The sequence below is a fragment of the Mus caroli genome, unplaced genomic scaffold (assembly GCF_978045245.1).
Source record: "Mus caroli unplaced genomic scaffold, Mus_caroli_1 scaffold_12, whole genome shotgun sequence".
Classification (NCBI taxonomy): Eukaryota; Metazoa; Chordata; class Mammalia; order Rodentia; family Muridae; genus Mus; species Mus caroli.
In genome coordinates, this window is record NW_028227267.1 from 55,426,083 (window position 1) to 55,439,757 (window position 13,675).

At 42.0% G+C, this 13,675-nt stretch overlaps 1 protein-coding gene across 3 annotated transcripts in view; it reads left to right on the top strand.

The window, feature by feature from the left end:
* The window catches only part of Rcbtb1 (RCC1 and BTB domain containing protein 1), a 37,969-nt gene extending 25,736 nt beyond the window's left edge, over window positions 1–12,233 (top strand). For all 3 annotated transcript variants that reach the window (XM_029468894.2, XM_085828696.1, XM_021182079.3), the window contains 5 exons: window positions 956–1,146; window positions 2,921–3,047; window positions 4,525–4,676; window positions 5,063–5,193; window positions 10,260–12,233. In XM_029468894.2, coding sequence (XP_029324754.1) covers window positions 956–1,146; window positions 2,921–3,047; window positions 4,525–4,676; window positions 5,063–5,193; window positions 10,260–10,400 — 742 coding nt within the window. In that variant the 3' untranslated portion in view covers window positions 10,401–12,233. The remainder of the gene's footprint in view (window positions 1–955; window positions 1,147–2,920; window positions 3,048–4,524; window positions 4,677–5,062; window positions 5,194–10,259) is intronic.
* Window positions 12,234–13,675: the final 1,442 nt, after the last annotated feature.

Genomic DNA, 13,675 nt, shown 5'->3' on the forward strand with positions numbered 1-13,675 from the left:
TTGAATAAGGAAAGTGACAATAAGTAACTGAGTCTGATCCCCAGGACCCATATTTAAAAAGCCAGATGTAGTGGTGTGTGCTTGTAAATACAGCACTGGGAAGGGGGAGACAGGGGGATGCCAGGAACTGGCCAGCCTAGCCTAGTGGGAGTTATGGGCCAGTTAGAGACCCTATCTCCATAAAAAGCTTTAAGGTACCCAGCATTATACCCGAGGTTATCTTCTGGCCTTGACACAAATGGGCACTCCACCCTCACACCCCCCCATGAAAACACACACACACACACACACACACACACACACGAAAAGTAGGTTTTTCTAAGGTTTTTTTTTTTAAGCTTAATGTGTATATATGAGTTTTTGCCTGGGTGTATATGTGTGCATTGTGTGTGTGCTGGTGTCTGTGGAGTCAAAACAGTGTCTCAGAACTTCTAGAGCTGGAATTACGTTGGTTGTGAATGACAACAGTGCTGTGACCCAAACCTAGGCCCTCGGCAAGAACAAGAAAGTGTTCTTAACCTCTGAGCCATCTCTCCAGCCCCAGTAGTTTTTATTTAATGTTTATAGTCCTAGAACAGTGAAGACATTTTGTCATTGTCCACTGTCCTCATTGACTTTAGCTTCCAGTCTCTTTCCAGGTTTGCCTCAAAATTATGTATTATTTATATATTCCAACCTCAGGATAACCTTAGGTGAGAAGTGTGGTCCTCAGAAAGAGACAGAGAGAGAGAGGGCTCTGTGTGTGTGTGTGTGTGTGTGTGTGTGTGTGTGTGTGTGTGAGGTCGGGGATATTTCCTGATCTTTGCTTATTATAAACAGGATTTATTGCTCCTATCAGTGATCTTGGGCTGACTTGTATGTGAGCTGTTCAAACACGAACTTGTAAATTTCTCTATGGAGTGTGCTGGAGACTAATGTGATAAGGAAGTAACAAGAATCTTCCTTAATTTTTCAGGGTTATAGAGATTGCAGCTTGTCACTCCACCCATACATCTGCTGCCAAGACACAAGGTGGGCACGTGTACATGTGGGGCCAGTGCCGGGGCCAGTCGGTGATCCTTCCGCACCTCACCCACTTCTCCTGCACCGATGACGTGTTTGCCTGCTTTGGCACCCCGGCTGTCTCCTGGCGCCTCCTGTCTGTAGGTAAGCTGCCTAAGCCCGCTTCCACCCAGGGTCACCAAGTCCCATTCCCTACATAATTGGTTACTGTAAGTTGTTTGGGTCCTAGGATGTTTTCTGTATGCTAGTTTTAATGCTTTTCCCGAATAATAATCAAATTCCTTTAAAGTTCATGAAACACTTCTGTGGTCTTATTTTTTTCTTGCCTAAGTACTTCTATTTTCGTTGAGTTCATATTTAATAACAAAATTAGCCAATACAGTCAAGTGGCGTTTAGTCCATTCACAATGCTTTGCACCCACGTTGCACCATATTAAGCTCCAAATGTTTTCACCACTCAAAAAGACAAGCACAACTCCCCAAGCAGCCATGCCTCTCCCTCATCCACTTTTCATGAAAAAGAAGAATTAAGCTGCTGCTGAACTTAAGGAGAAACAACATGTTTTAAAATGTATTTTACCATTTCAGTTAGTGTAACATAATGTATATTTGCAATAAATACAATGACCAAAAGAAAAGAGAAGAAAAAAAAAGAAATTTGGTTCAGTGAGTGGGACCATTTGATTATAATCACATTTTTGTTTAGCATACACAGCCAAATAAGTCAGTACAGCACAGCCTGATACTCCATTTGTTCTTCCAGCTGGCCTGAGTATGAAAGGCTTCTTCAGGTCTTTGTATGTTGGTGTGCAGAGATCTTCTTCAGTACACTATTTAATACTGTTTGGAGAGTAAAACTAGACACTGGCCTTATCTCATACATGACTACGTTCCTAGTATTGGTCATAATAGATCAAGAGGGGAGAGGGTCTATTCTGTGAGAAGATGCTGAAGCACCTATGAAAACCTTTGTTTTGAGCGACTGGTTAGCCATCATTCATGCCCTGGACATTCTCACCTTAGTCACTCCCATTCTTTTCTCTGAGTCCTTTAGGCTGTGGGATGAAGGAAGACTGGTCCTTCATATAAGGCATCATTGTTTTTCAAAGCAAGCAACACTCCCGGTTCATCCATTGTTCTCAGCCCCGGACAGTGGACACTTGTCTGCTTTGCCTCAGTACCAGCCTCTGGGTAGATCTTTCTCAGGGTCGTTTGTTATTTTTGTTCCTTCATACATATAAAGTATTGGATGGATTTGGACTGGATCCTCTACTGTGTTCACAAAAACACCACGCTCCTAGGTAGACTCCTCACAGCAGCTCATGTCAGGCCGCGCCATCGATTTCCCTGCAAATGCTTGAGTCCGTATAGGGAAGGACAGCATGGGAGTATTAGTGCTTTACTATGAATTTTCAGAGCTAATGGCTAAAAAAAGTTTCTCTGCTTGAGAACTATTGCATGGTCAGATGTTTTGGATTCTTCACCTTGGTTTGAATATGCCAACTAACTACCCAAATCAGAGCCAAGAAGTTCTCAGTGTTTCAGTCAAGGAAAATTGCGAAGCAGTTAGTACCAGAAGAGAAACTGCTATGCTCATGAGAGATCAGTTGTATCCAATAAACTACCTGTGAGGTTTATTTTTAGTGCATATTTTCATGTTCAGTTACACAGGAAGACTGTCATTTGACTCCCCCATACTCATTTAGGGTTTTTTTGGTTTGTTTGTTTGTTTGGGTTTTTTTTTTTTTGGTAGTTTATAAATGAATTACTTTAATACTGGGAAGTGGGTTTGTCAACTGAGTCATGAGCTTTATTGGCCAGAAATAGAGTGAATGGGACAGCATAATTATCTTTGGAAGCCTTTCATGCCGACTGTCTCTTGAGCTTTGTGTGTTAACAGTGTCTCTGTTGCCTTCAGAGCATGAAGACTTTTTAACAGTTGCAGAGTCACTGAAGAAAGAATTTGATAGTCCAGAAACTGCTGATCTAAAGTTTCGAATTGATGGAAAATATATTCATGTCCATAAAGCTGTTCTGAAAATCAGGTATTTTTGCATGATTTTGGAGCTATCAGTAACGTTAGTATTTCCACTTGTTTATTACAGCACAGAATAGATACTCAGAAGAAATGGCTATGGCAGTACAAAGAAGTGTGGCAACTTAGTGTCTTTAGCAGGTAGTTACGACTTGTTACCCAGGAGGATTTTGACTTGTGTTCATGCAACTTTTAGGAAATGAGGGGAGTATAAATATTTATGGCTTTTGGAATGTTTTGTTTTTGGTTTTTTCTGTTGTTTAGTTCTCTGCAGTCCTGGACATTGTAGCCAGTACTTGTGCATACTAGGCAAGTATCCCTAGTTCTTATCTTTTTTTCCAGATTACAAATAGGCTAGCAATATAGCTCAGTAGTACAGCACTTGTTTAGCATGGCCAGTGCCCTGGTTTGATTTCCCAACCGTAAAAAATGAATGAATTAATAAATTAAAAATAGTTTTTGTAGATACTTTATTTGCATGCTGACTTCGTCAATGAGGATCCTCCTCTTCCGTTCAAGGTCAGGCTGCCCTTCAGGGATACAGATTGCCACCTAGAGAAAAGTTGTTTCAATAGAATAAGTGGCAGGAGTTCCTGAGTGAATGTGAGGGACTGAGCACTAATTAGTAATGATTGAATGATTGTTTACTTAGATTTCCACTACAGAGAAAACACATGAAAACTCAAACCATTGAATTAATCGCTTATGTCTTTGTGGTGGTTGGAGATACAGTTCAGTTGGCAGTGTATTTGCCTACCTTGTGAGAGTCCCAGGGCTAGAACTTGCATTGCAGCAGACTGGTACTTCCCACCATTTTTTGGGTGGAAGCAGCAGAATAATAAATTTTAAGACAGCTGCAAAACTCTATGTTGTTAATTCCTTAGACCAATGACTATATGAACCACAGAAGTAGATGAAAAGATCATTAGACGTGTTTCTGCCTATGACTCTGCTCAACTAAGAGTGTGGTGTGTGTGTGTGTGTGTGTGTGTGTGTGTATCTTCTAAAACTTTTCTAACTCATTACTCCATTACACCTTGCTTAGAAATATTTTTTAACTTCTCAAAGTAACTATCCCTGAACCATTTTTTTTATGACTCTGAATGAATATTATATATTTCTGTACCATATTTCACTCTACCACTAAGCTACATTCCCAGCCCTCACTGTGTTGTTTAAAATGCATTTCTGCATACCTAAAACCAAAAACAAATGATCCAAACATTTGCTTAGAGTGGGGACTGATGGACACAATGCTGTTGAAGTACTAGGAACTTCTAGGCTCTTTAACTAATTGATACTGTTAAGTGGTGATACCAAGATGAAAGTGATTTTAATCAAGTGTACAAAAAAGTCCTTGCATAGCAAATACTTTTGGTGTTAATAGTTAGTGACCCCAGCTTATGCCAGCACAGAAGATAAAGGGTACCTCTAATATCTGTTTATTTGAACTCAGCCTTCCCATTAAGCCTTTGCTTTTGTTGTAGGTGTGAGCACTTTCGATCCATGTTTCAGTCCTATTGGAATGAGGATATGAAGGAAGTGATAGAGATAGACCAGTTTTCTTACCCTGTGTACCGTGCCTTTCTCCAGTACCTCTATACAGACACAGTGGACCTGCCACCTGAGGATGCTATAGGTACTGCATTTGGACTGGCCAGGCCATGTGGCCATCGCTGTCTCCTGTTCTCAGAGCTGTAACATATAGTAATTTACAGGTGTATTGACTTTTATATACTTAAAAAGTATTTAAGTAAACATCTCTAAAATGTTAGTATCATTTAAAATTATGGACATAGTTTGTAACTATAAACTTATTTTAGATTTTTTAATATGAGAGTGTGAGTTTCTGATGCATTTAACCTTTTAGGAATAAAATAAAGAAGAGAATCTCCTCTCTTACTCTTTTACTCTGGAAGAAAGTATAGAAAGTAAACACAAGCTGCTGGCCATGAAATGCCTGTGTTGTCAGTCCCAGCGTCCCAGCACTGCGAGCTGCTGAGATCTCGTTCTTCTACCTTGCAGGCCTTTTGGACTTGGCAACGTCATACTGTGAGAACAGACTGAAGAGGCTTTGTCAGCACATCATCAAGCGAGGAATTACTGTGGAGAACGCCTTTTCATTGTTCTCTGCTGCAGTCAGATATGACGCAGAGGTAACACAGAAGTGCCCCGGCTCCCTCGCCGTCAGCCCACTTCCCGCTCTCCTGTGACACAGCATGGCTCGTGTCACCTCCTTTAGTGACTCAGATGAAACCTGCCTTTGCTTCTTTACGTCTCTGTTCACAGTCAGAGTCACTGTTTGTCTGCTTTGCTTCTAAGGAACTGGCAGGAGGCTGCACAGTGGGCGTGTACAGTGCTGGACTCAGCCGGGCTGACGGCAGCATGCTTTACTTTCAGTCTGCCAATCAGTGCATCTGCCTGTCCCAGACCCACTCTACCGAGTCCACCGTCAGAGGCCCAGGGTGCGGTGGACTTTACATCCGTGTGGGTCTGGACTTCTGTCCCTGTCCTGTAGATCAGTTCCTCTCTGAAGAACTTACTGTATACTACCTCTTTTTTTTAACTTAACAGTTTTTAGTGCACATGCATTGTGTGTGTGTGTGTGTGTGTGTACATGTCTGGATAACTCTGGGGAGTCAGTTTTCTTCTTCCACCTTTACATGGATTCCAAGGATCAAAGGCAGTTGCTAGGCTCTGCAGCAGATGTCCTTACCCACTGAGCCATCTCAGCAGTTCCCATTTTGTGAGTTTTAAACTTAGTTGGATTTCAGAGCTGCATTTCTCAGATTTCTAGAGTCTGATGAGTGTTCTGGAGTGTGTTTGCCATTGAACTTTTCTGACTGAGCCGAGCCACAGACTCTGAGCAGAAGCTGCCCCTGGTTGGGTATGCTACAGCACCCAGTCCACGTGCTGATGCGTGGCAGCTGAGGCTGTTGAACCGTGAAGACAGGCTGCAGGAGACATTGTTAATGAACTCAGAGCTGACCTGGTTGGTGTTACAGATTCATAAAAAGTAGAAGGCTGGCTTTGCTAAGGACATCAGAAGCCTGTATTTTAGAGGTGTTTTGTCATTTGACAATGCAGTCTCCAATAACTGGGAATTTATCAAAGACTCACATTCTGGCCCTTGAGGTGTAGCAGAGGACAGACAGACTTCCTGTCTGTGACACTTAGAGATTGAGTTAGCCATTATGTCTTTTATTTTCAAAATGGATCCTATTTTTGTTTGAGGTTCTTTTATGGTAATAAATATTTCACAAGGTCAAGTGCAGCTGACTGTGGAGTCTGACACCAAATGGAAATGTGGTTAACGTGAATTATAGCTAATGAAAGATGGAGAGGGCTTTGCTTCCCCCCTTCCTATACCACTAGGAGCCTGTGCTAGACTCATTCTTATACAACAGTAGAATTTTAAATTGCATTGATTGTAACTTTAATTGTTTTCAATTACTACTTTTAATGATGGTTCTTAAACACTTTAACCTCCCTTTTAGCCCACCACCCACCAGAGGTAGGGGGGATGTGGCCCTGTTTAGAAAGGTTCTTTGGAGCAACTCCAGTCAGTGTTGTTTGGAAATCAGCAGTTCAGTTCACAGGTTAACAGTGGAAGCTCGAGCCACTGGCAAAGACTTCAAAGACATCAGCAATCCAGTTTGGTAGAGTTGAGATAGCAAACACGAATCGAATCGGCAGTGGTGGCTTCACCTAGTGAGACAGCCAGGCCTCAGCCTCAGCACGAATCAGCAGGAGGGACCAGGGCCAACAGGAACTCCAGAAAAAGTTCTCAGCTGTGCCTCTCAGTGAAATGAAGATACTGAGACCAACAGCTAGCTGTATAAGCAAGCCTAACTCAGCCCCACCTACTGTCCTTCAAGACCTTTTTATATCCCTTCAAACATCATGTGTCCTCCACTGATCTTGCCTTAGCACGTGTGTCTGTCTCAGCTGGCATCACTCTGCCGCAGAAGCAGCTAGATGCCACGGCACACCTCCAGAAGGTTTTTGGTGCAGTTTCTCTCTATGGAGTCCTGACAAATGGAGCTCAACTCCACAGTGTAAAGAGACCAGTACATGCATGTAGTTAGCAAAGAATCTTTTATCACATGTCCTTTCATGTGCTTACTTTAGCAGAACATCTTTTTTGCTTTATGTCTACTTCAGGAAATATTCCTTCACGAGCCTGTCTGCCTTTAGCTTTTCACCTGTGTTCACTTCAGGAAAACACTCCCTCACGTGTTTGCCCCAGCAAAACACCATCCAACACAACTGACTCCAAAGAACCCTTTTCTCTCCATTTGGAGATTGATTCTAGACTCTTCTTGTGCTTCTCCACATTTCCCATGTTCTGTGATCAATCCTGTTGGTTTACAACAGCCAGGACAACCTGACTAGAGGCTCACAACCTAGATCCTGTTACTGGAAATTTGTTCCCCACTTTCACCTAAAAAGTTTAAATGTTTAGAGGAAAAGGCCAGACATGCACCTTTAATCCCAGCAGTTAGAGTGAAGAGAGGCAGGGGGATCTCGGGGAGCTTGAGGCAGCCTGCTTTGTATATGTGCTTTGCGTAATGAGCTGCAGTCCAGCTGGAGCTACACAGAGAAGACCCTGTCTAAAATAAGAAAAAACAAAAACAACCTTACAGGAAGAAGTCGATGCCGCTGCGGCTGGCAGCAGCCCATGTCCTTTGCTCATCTGTGCTTAGGTATAAATCTATTAAGAGACGACTACAAATGAATGTGATTCCCTGGAGCTTGAAACCATGTGGGCAGAGTCGGTGCTCAAAAACACATGCTGAATTGAGTAATTGGATATGTTTGAAACACCAAAAATATATATTGAATGGACAAATATGTTTAAGACACTTCACTATAAAGTACTTAAGATATCATACAAGCCTTACATTCCACAAACATGACACATGCATGTAGAAAGGAGAAGAGTCCTCGTGGTACACTTAGATTGTGACACCGAGCTGTGTGATCGATGAGTGAATGTTTATATTTATTTCCTAATATCTTGAAATGTAGCAAGTGACCATAGTATTGAGTGCTCAAGTCAAACCCATTTATTATGTATGTTGTTAGTTGATCAGAAGTAACTGAGATTGGTTATCAGTTACAAAAACTAATTTTGGAAGCCCAGCTTTCGGTAGCAGATGCTGTGCCAAGAAGATGAAGGCAGTGCACTACTCAGTTACCTGCTTCGTAATCGTCCAACCCCTCCATGCACCTTTTGGGGGAAACTTGAAGTTTATGTATAAAAGAAATGCAGCTTAGTAGCTGTGGGTTCAAAAGCAGCGCTATGGGAACATCCTAGGAATGCCCACCGTCAGACTTGGTACACTTCCCAGCAGCCTTGGAGGAGGAGCACTTCACAGTGCTCCAGCGCAGAGCAGTGCGGAACTAAAGCCCGACCTCACCATCGCAGCTCCTCGGTGCTGCTGCACGGAATGTGTTTACACACCAAGGGGAGCACATGGATTCCCTTCTCACAGGAGAGGTCTGAAAGGGACTCTGGGGGTTCAGGGCTTTGCTTTGAGAGCTAAGCAGTCAGCGTTGTTATTGTTGTACTGGAGAGGGTGAGATTACATCTTCCTTAGCCTCAAAATTCTTAAGATAGCAAGAGAAAGTCTCTCTCTCTTACACACACACATAATTACACATTTAAATATGTTCTGTAAAACAAAAGTGGAGGCCATGCTGGTCTGGAATGTTTTATATTTGATACACTGAGGTAAACTATGCGGTTTTTGCGTTTGGCCAAGCTGGGATGGTGATATTTACCACCAGGAATGGATCTCACTGTTGGGGATAGAGAACCCTGGACAACCTGTTTCACTGGCCGGGTGATCTTTTAAAGAATGAGTAGTGTTTCACTATTACCACTGTAAAGTTTTGTGAAGTAAGAACACCACTGACTAAATAAGAATTTACTGATTGCTATTTTAGCATTTTAAACCAGAGTTTTGGGGTCACTAACCCAGTGTTTTAAGAAAATTGGAAGAAAGAAAAAACAACTTGGTTTTCAGATTGATGACTGGAATACCTTCATCATGAAAGCTTTGGAGTGGGAGCCCATGAGGGCTCGTGGGTAGAGGTCCCTGCCATGCAGCCCAGCAGGGACCCATTCCTGAGACGGAGAGGACCAGCTCTGCAAGGGGTTCCTGCCTCACATACACACAGAATATACTTGTTTTTATTTTGGATTTTTTTCAAATTAGCGATTTTAAAATTTGTTGTTTCCTTTTAATTCCAGTAAATCTGACACTGGATCTACCCTAGATCCACTTTGTAATTTCTCACAGACTTATAAGTTGTAGTTCCTCGTGTGAAGACTGAGCTTTATTTACATGCTCTCCTCCCACAGGAAGGCAAGATCCCTCATCTAAAGGTTGGAGAGTTCCTTACAGCTTACCAGTCAGAGATTTGGTTGAAAAGCTTTTGTTTAGTATTGTTTGCATTCATACATTGGAGTGCTCTCAGTAAACACATCAATCTATTTCTTAAGTTTTTGTTTGTAATTTTGACATAGAAGGCAATACTAGGGCCCTGGTATGTGAATGTGTGTGGTAACAGACACCATTTCTGTACTGTTCTTCACTGTCTAATGTTTGGAGTTGGTGACTTCCATTCACCTATTTGAGAATGCTAATTTGTAAATACACTTGTCTAGGATTCACCACATTCTTATGAACAGCATGCTATAAAATGTCATATATTATTTGGAGCTTTAAAATTGAAGTCATTTTTATTAGGAGACCTGGAAAGTCAAGTTTGTGAGAATTTTGTTTAATACCTTTTTAGGCAGGCCACATATTTTCATCTATTTCCATAAACCTTCTAGTCTTTAAGCTAGCCCACATCTTAATATTCTGCTTTCATAAATGTAACAAAATATGTATGGACTAAAATAGCATTGGGCTTTGTACATTGCTTTGAGATACTTGCAGTATGTGCTAACTGTGGGCGGCCCTAGATGATTTTGTGGCCGTGTGTGGCTGTGTGTGGCTGTGTGTGGCTGTCACACTTGAGTTAGGGAAACCTTGCTTTTCCTGTGCTCTGAGTAGATGGCAGGTGGTGTTCTGATGACACGGTGTGAGGCACCTGGTCTCCAGTGTCTCTTCTGGGAAGGGTAAGGGAGTTGGGACGAGCTGAGAAACAGTTCCCAGTTAATAAACAAAGGCCTCTCCCTGTTCTTGTTTTTGTCGTATGTGTCCAGGATTTAGAAGAATTCTGCTTTAAGTTTTGCATCAATCATTTGACAGAAGTTACCCAGACTGCTGCGTTCTGGCAAATGGATGGTCCCCTGCTAAAGGAGTTCATTGCTAAAGCCAGTAAATGTGGAGCCTTTAAGAACTGAAGCCAAGGCTGCTGGGCTAGGTGTGAGAGCTCTGGGGCACTGGGGGTGCGGTGATCCTGCAGGTAAAGCCCCACATCAGAGACAGTGCTCTGTAGGAATATATGAAGGATATTTGCTTCTTGTGAGTCCGTTTTTTACAACTCTTGTGTCTAGATATGTATGTTTTACATGTGTTTTTCTTACATTTGAACTTTGGGAAAGGATGAAAGTTTACATGCTTTTGTTCTTTTAATTTTGACGAGAGGATGTTTTGAGCTTGTATTAAGAAAGCCAGTAAAATATCCCTAGACCTTTGGCCACAAGCCTTTCCACATGGTCTGTGGGGGCATCAGCACTGTGGGGGTCTCTTAAGAAATATTCTTAATATGCATTAAACCCACTTAAGCAGTCAAGAAATATTTAGGTTTGCTGAGATGCTCTTAAGGGACAGGCACCTAGGGCTGAAAAGATGGCTCAGCAGGTAAAGGCTCTTATCACTAAGCCCGATGACTTAACTTGAATCCCCAGAATCCACATGGTGGAAAGAGAGAGCTGACTTACAAGTTGTCCCTCACTACCACACATGTACCATGTCTACACAAAGGCACAATAAAGGAGAAAGAAGAAGAACTAAAAGATGTGGGTCGCTATAGAGAAGTGACAAGAAGTTCCTGTGAGAAGCTGATGGTAAAAGAGCTTTGCTTGGAGAGGAGAGTGTTACAGAAATTAGAGCCCAACTTCCCCCCATTACCCAACAGTGCTTCACTAAGGTTGTGTTTGAGACCAGAGTTCACACGACCATCCCCCTCTCCCTAAAGTTACTCACAAACACATTCTATATGGCTGCTCTTTTCTGACTTGATGTGATTGTTAAAGCCACCCTTCTTACAGGACTCCATAGAATGCTCACCGTTTTCGGTGATGGGAGGAGTCGAGGCCAAAATCCATCAAAACTTAATTGAAGCTTCACCTTCACCTCTCCAGTCTTGGTTTTTTGTTTTGTTTTGTTTTTTCTTTCTTTCTATAATTGTGTTAGGAATACATTTGTCATACGTTAAGCTAGGGCTCCCTAGTCATGCCTTTCCTGAAAAGGTCATTTGTAAAACACTAGGTCAGGGTGGATGGTGGCTGAGGCACCAAAGACAGGCAGGCATGTGTGTTGACAGACAAGATAAATAGGAACAAGAGCTCAAAGCCCCTCTTCCTGATCCTGTCACAGCTGTTACCTGGTGCATGGGTAAGTGACAACTGCCTCCTTAGTGGCAGTTTTCCTGGCCAGGATGATGAGTGGACATTAATCTGAACTGCTATAGTGGATGGACCTTCTGTAGAACCGCAGGCCTATAGACTTAGAGCCTCAAAGCAGAAACTTTAGAACATTTACTGGTGGTCTTACTTGAAAAACTTACCCACGAAAAAGCACAAATTACACCTGCAAATCCACACCCATAGACAGTTCACCTGACAAAAACGTGCTGAGTTCCCGATCCAGCTGAAGATACACTTTTAGCTTGCTGAACAGCTAGGGTGTGTGTGTGTGTGTGTGTGTGTGTGTGTGTGTGTGTGTGTGGTAGTGAAAGAAAAGTCCTTTAAAAAGGGTTTGCAATTTTTTTTTAAAATGCAATCTTTTTATTTTTCTACTTGGTTTTGGTTATAATCATAGAAAGCAAGAAACTATTATTGAAATTAATGTTTTCTTCTGATATAATAATGGAAGCCAGAGAAGTCACATTTCTTAAAAGATCCCAAACTGTATCCTTGAAGTTACTGGAACCAGTTTTTATACTTCAGTAATTAGGATGCATTTATGTAATTTCTTGATTGACATGCTAATAAACAATCTCTGAAGGCACACTTGTACAGTTGTAGTTGTTTTCTCTTTAGTAGTATACAGCCTGAAAAAAGGGAGGAACTTGAGGAATATGTAAACTTCAGTGAGAAAAGATAGCCCCCTACAAAAGAACAAGTTATGTGTGGTCCTGAAGGAGAGTGGGTGCCAGGAGCTGGGAGAGGACACAGATGGTAAATGTGTAGTTTCTGTGTCACAAGGTGAAGTAGTTTAGAATGAGTAATAATGTTGGCTATATTTTATGCTGCTGAACTATATATTTTTAAAAGAGTTGATATGGAGAAAGAATAAACAAAAATGAAAAGTTAGCAACCACTATCCTTGTGAGGCACACCAGTTGTTGTGAGAATTGGGCTAACAACCAATAATCTAAAGGAATATTTGCAGAATTTTTGAACTAGCTTTGTACATGAGAGGGTGCATGTGCCATGACAGTCTTGTGATGGTGACAGGACAACTGGTAAAAGTTAGTTCAGCTGTGTGGGTTCTGGCAAAACACTCAAGTTACCAGATTGGTGACAAGTGCTGACCGTCTCACCAGCATTTATTTTCATATAATAGAACCAAATGGATTGGACTCAACAAACAGTTGTTCTGAAGATGTTTTCTGTACAATACGGAAAAACATGAAATGTTAGCTCACCTAGAAAACAGTACAATAAACATGAATGATCATGAACCTGGCTCTGGGTCTGAAAAAGAAATGCACCATTGAATGAGGATCCCTTACATTTATACCCACAGTGCCCTCTGCTGTGCCCTGAGCCCACATACACTTCCTTATAGAGAGGTCATGGCTGTGAGGATTTGGCTCATTTTTCAGTAATAACACAACAGGTTTCTTTTAGCAATTTGCCCCGTATACATCTGCATTATGAACACCAAACATGGTGCTGTTTCTGCTGTATAATCTACTGAGATGAACAGATTCCAGCTGTATGTAAAGCAGCAGAGGAAGCACTAACATAAAAGGGTCCCAGCTGGTTCTGACGGGTGCTCAGATGGCAGTCATTCCAGTTGATCCCTCCTGAAGTGGCTTAGGCAGGCCTTGGTACCCACAGTATTGCACCAGGAGTGATTCCTTCACAAGTGTGTGAGCACACATTACAAACTAGACACCTCGCTGGGACACAGCTCAATCCCATTCTGTCAGATGCATTACTGTGATCCAGAGGATCATGGGAGGAAATGAGAAATGTGGATGTGAGAGGAGTCAAGGGTCGGGAGCAGTGTGGGTACACAGATCTGATGCATACTATCAGGTGGGGAAAGTCTTAGTGCTCCACATCCCCTATTCCCCCTAATGGTGCTCGAGTCAAAGAGCCCAGATTCAAAAGCTGGAGTTGGTCTTGAACATAAAGCATGCCCTTGTAATGACTGTGGCCAAAAAGACACTTTTTTAAAAAGAGTCCGATGAAGACCCACAAAATTGGTAAACATGGAAAAG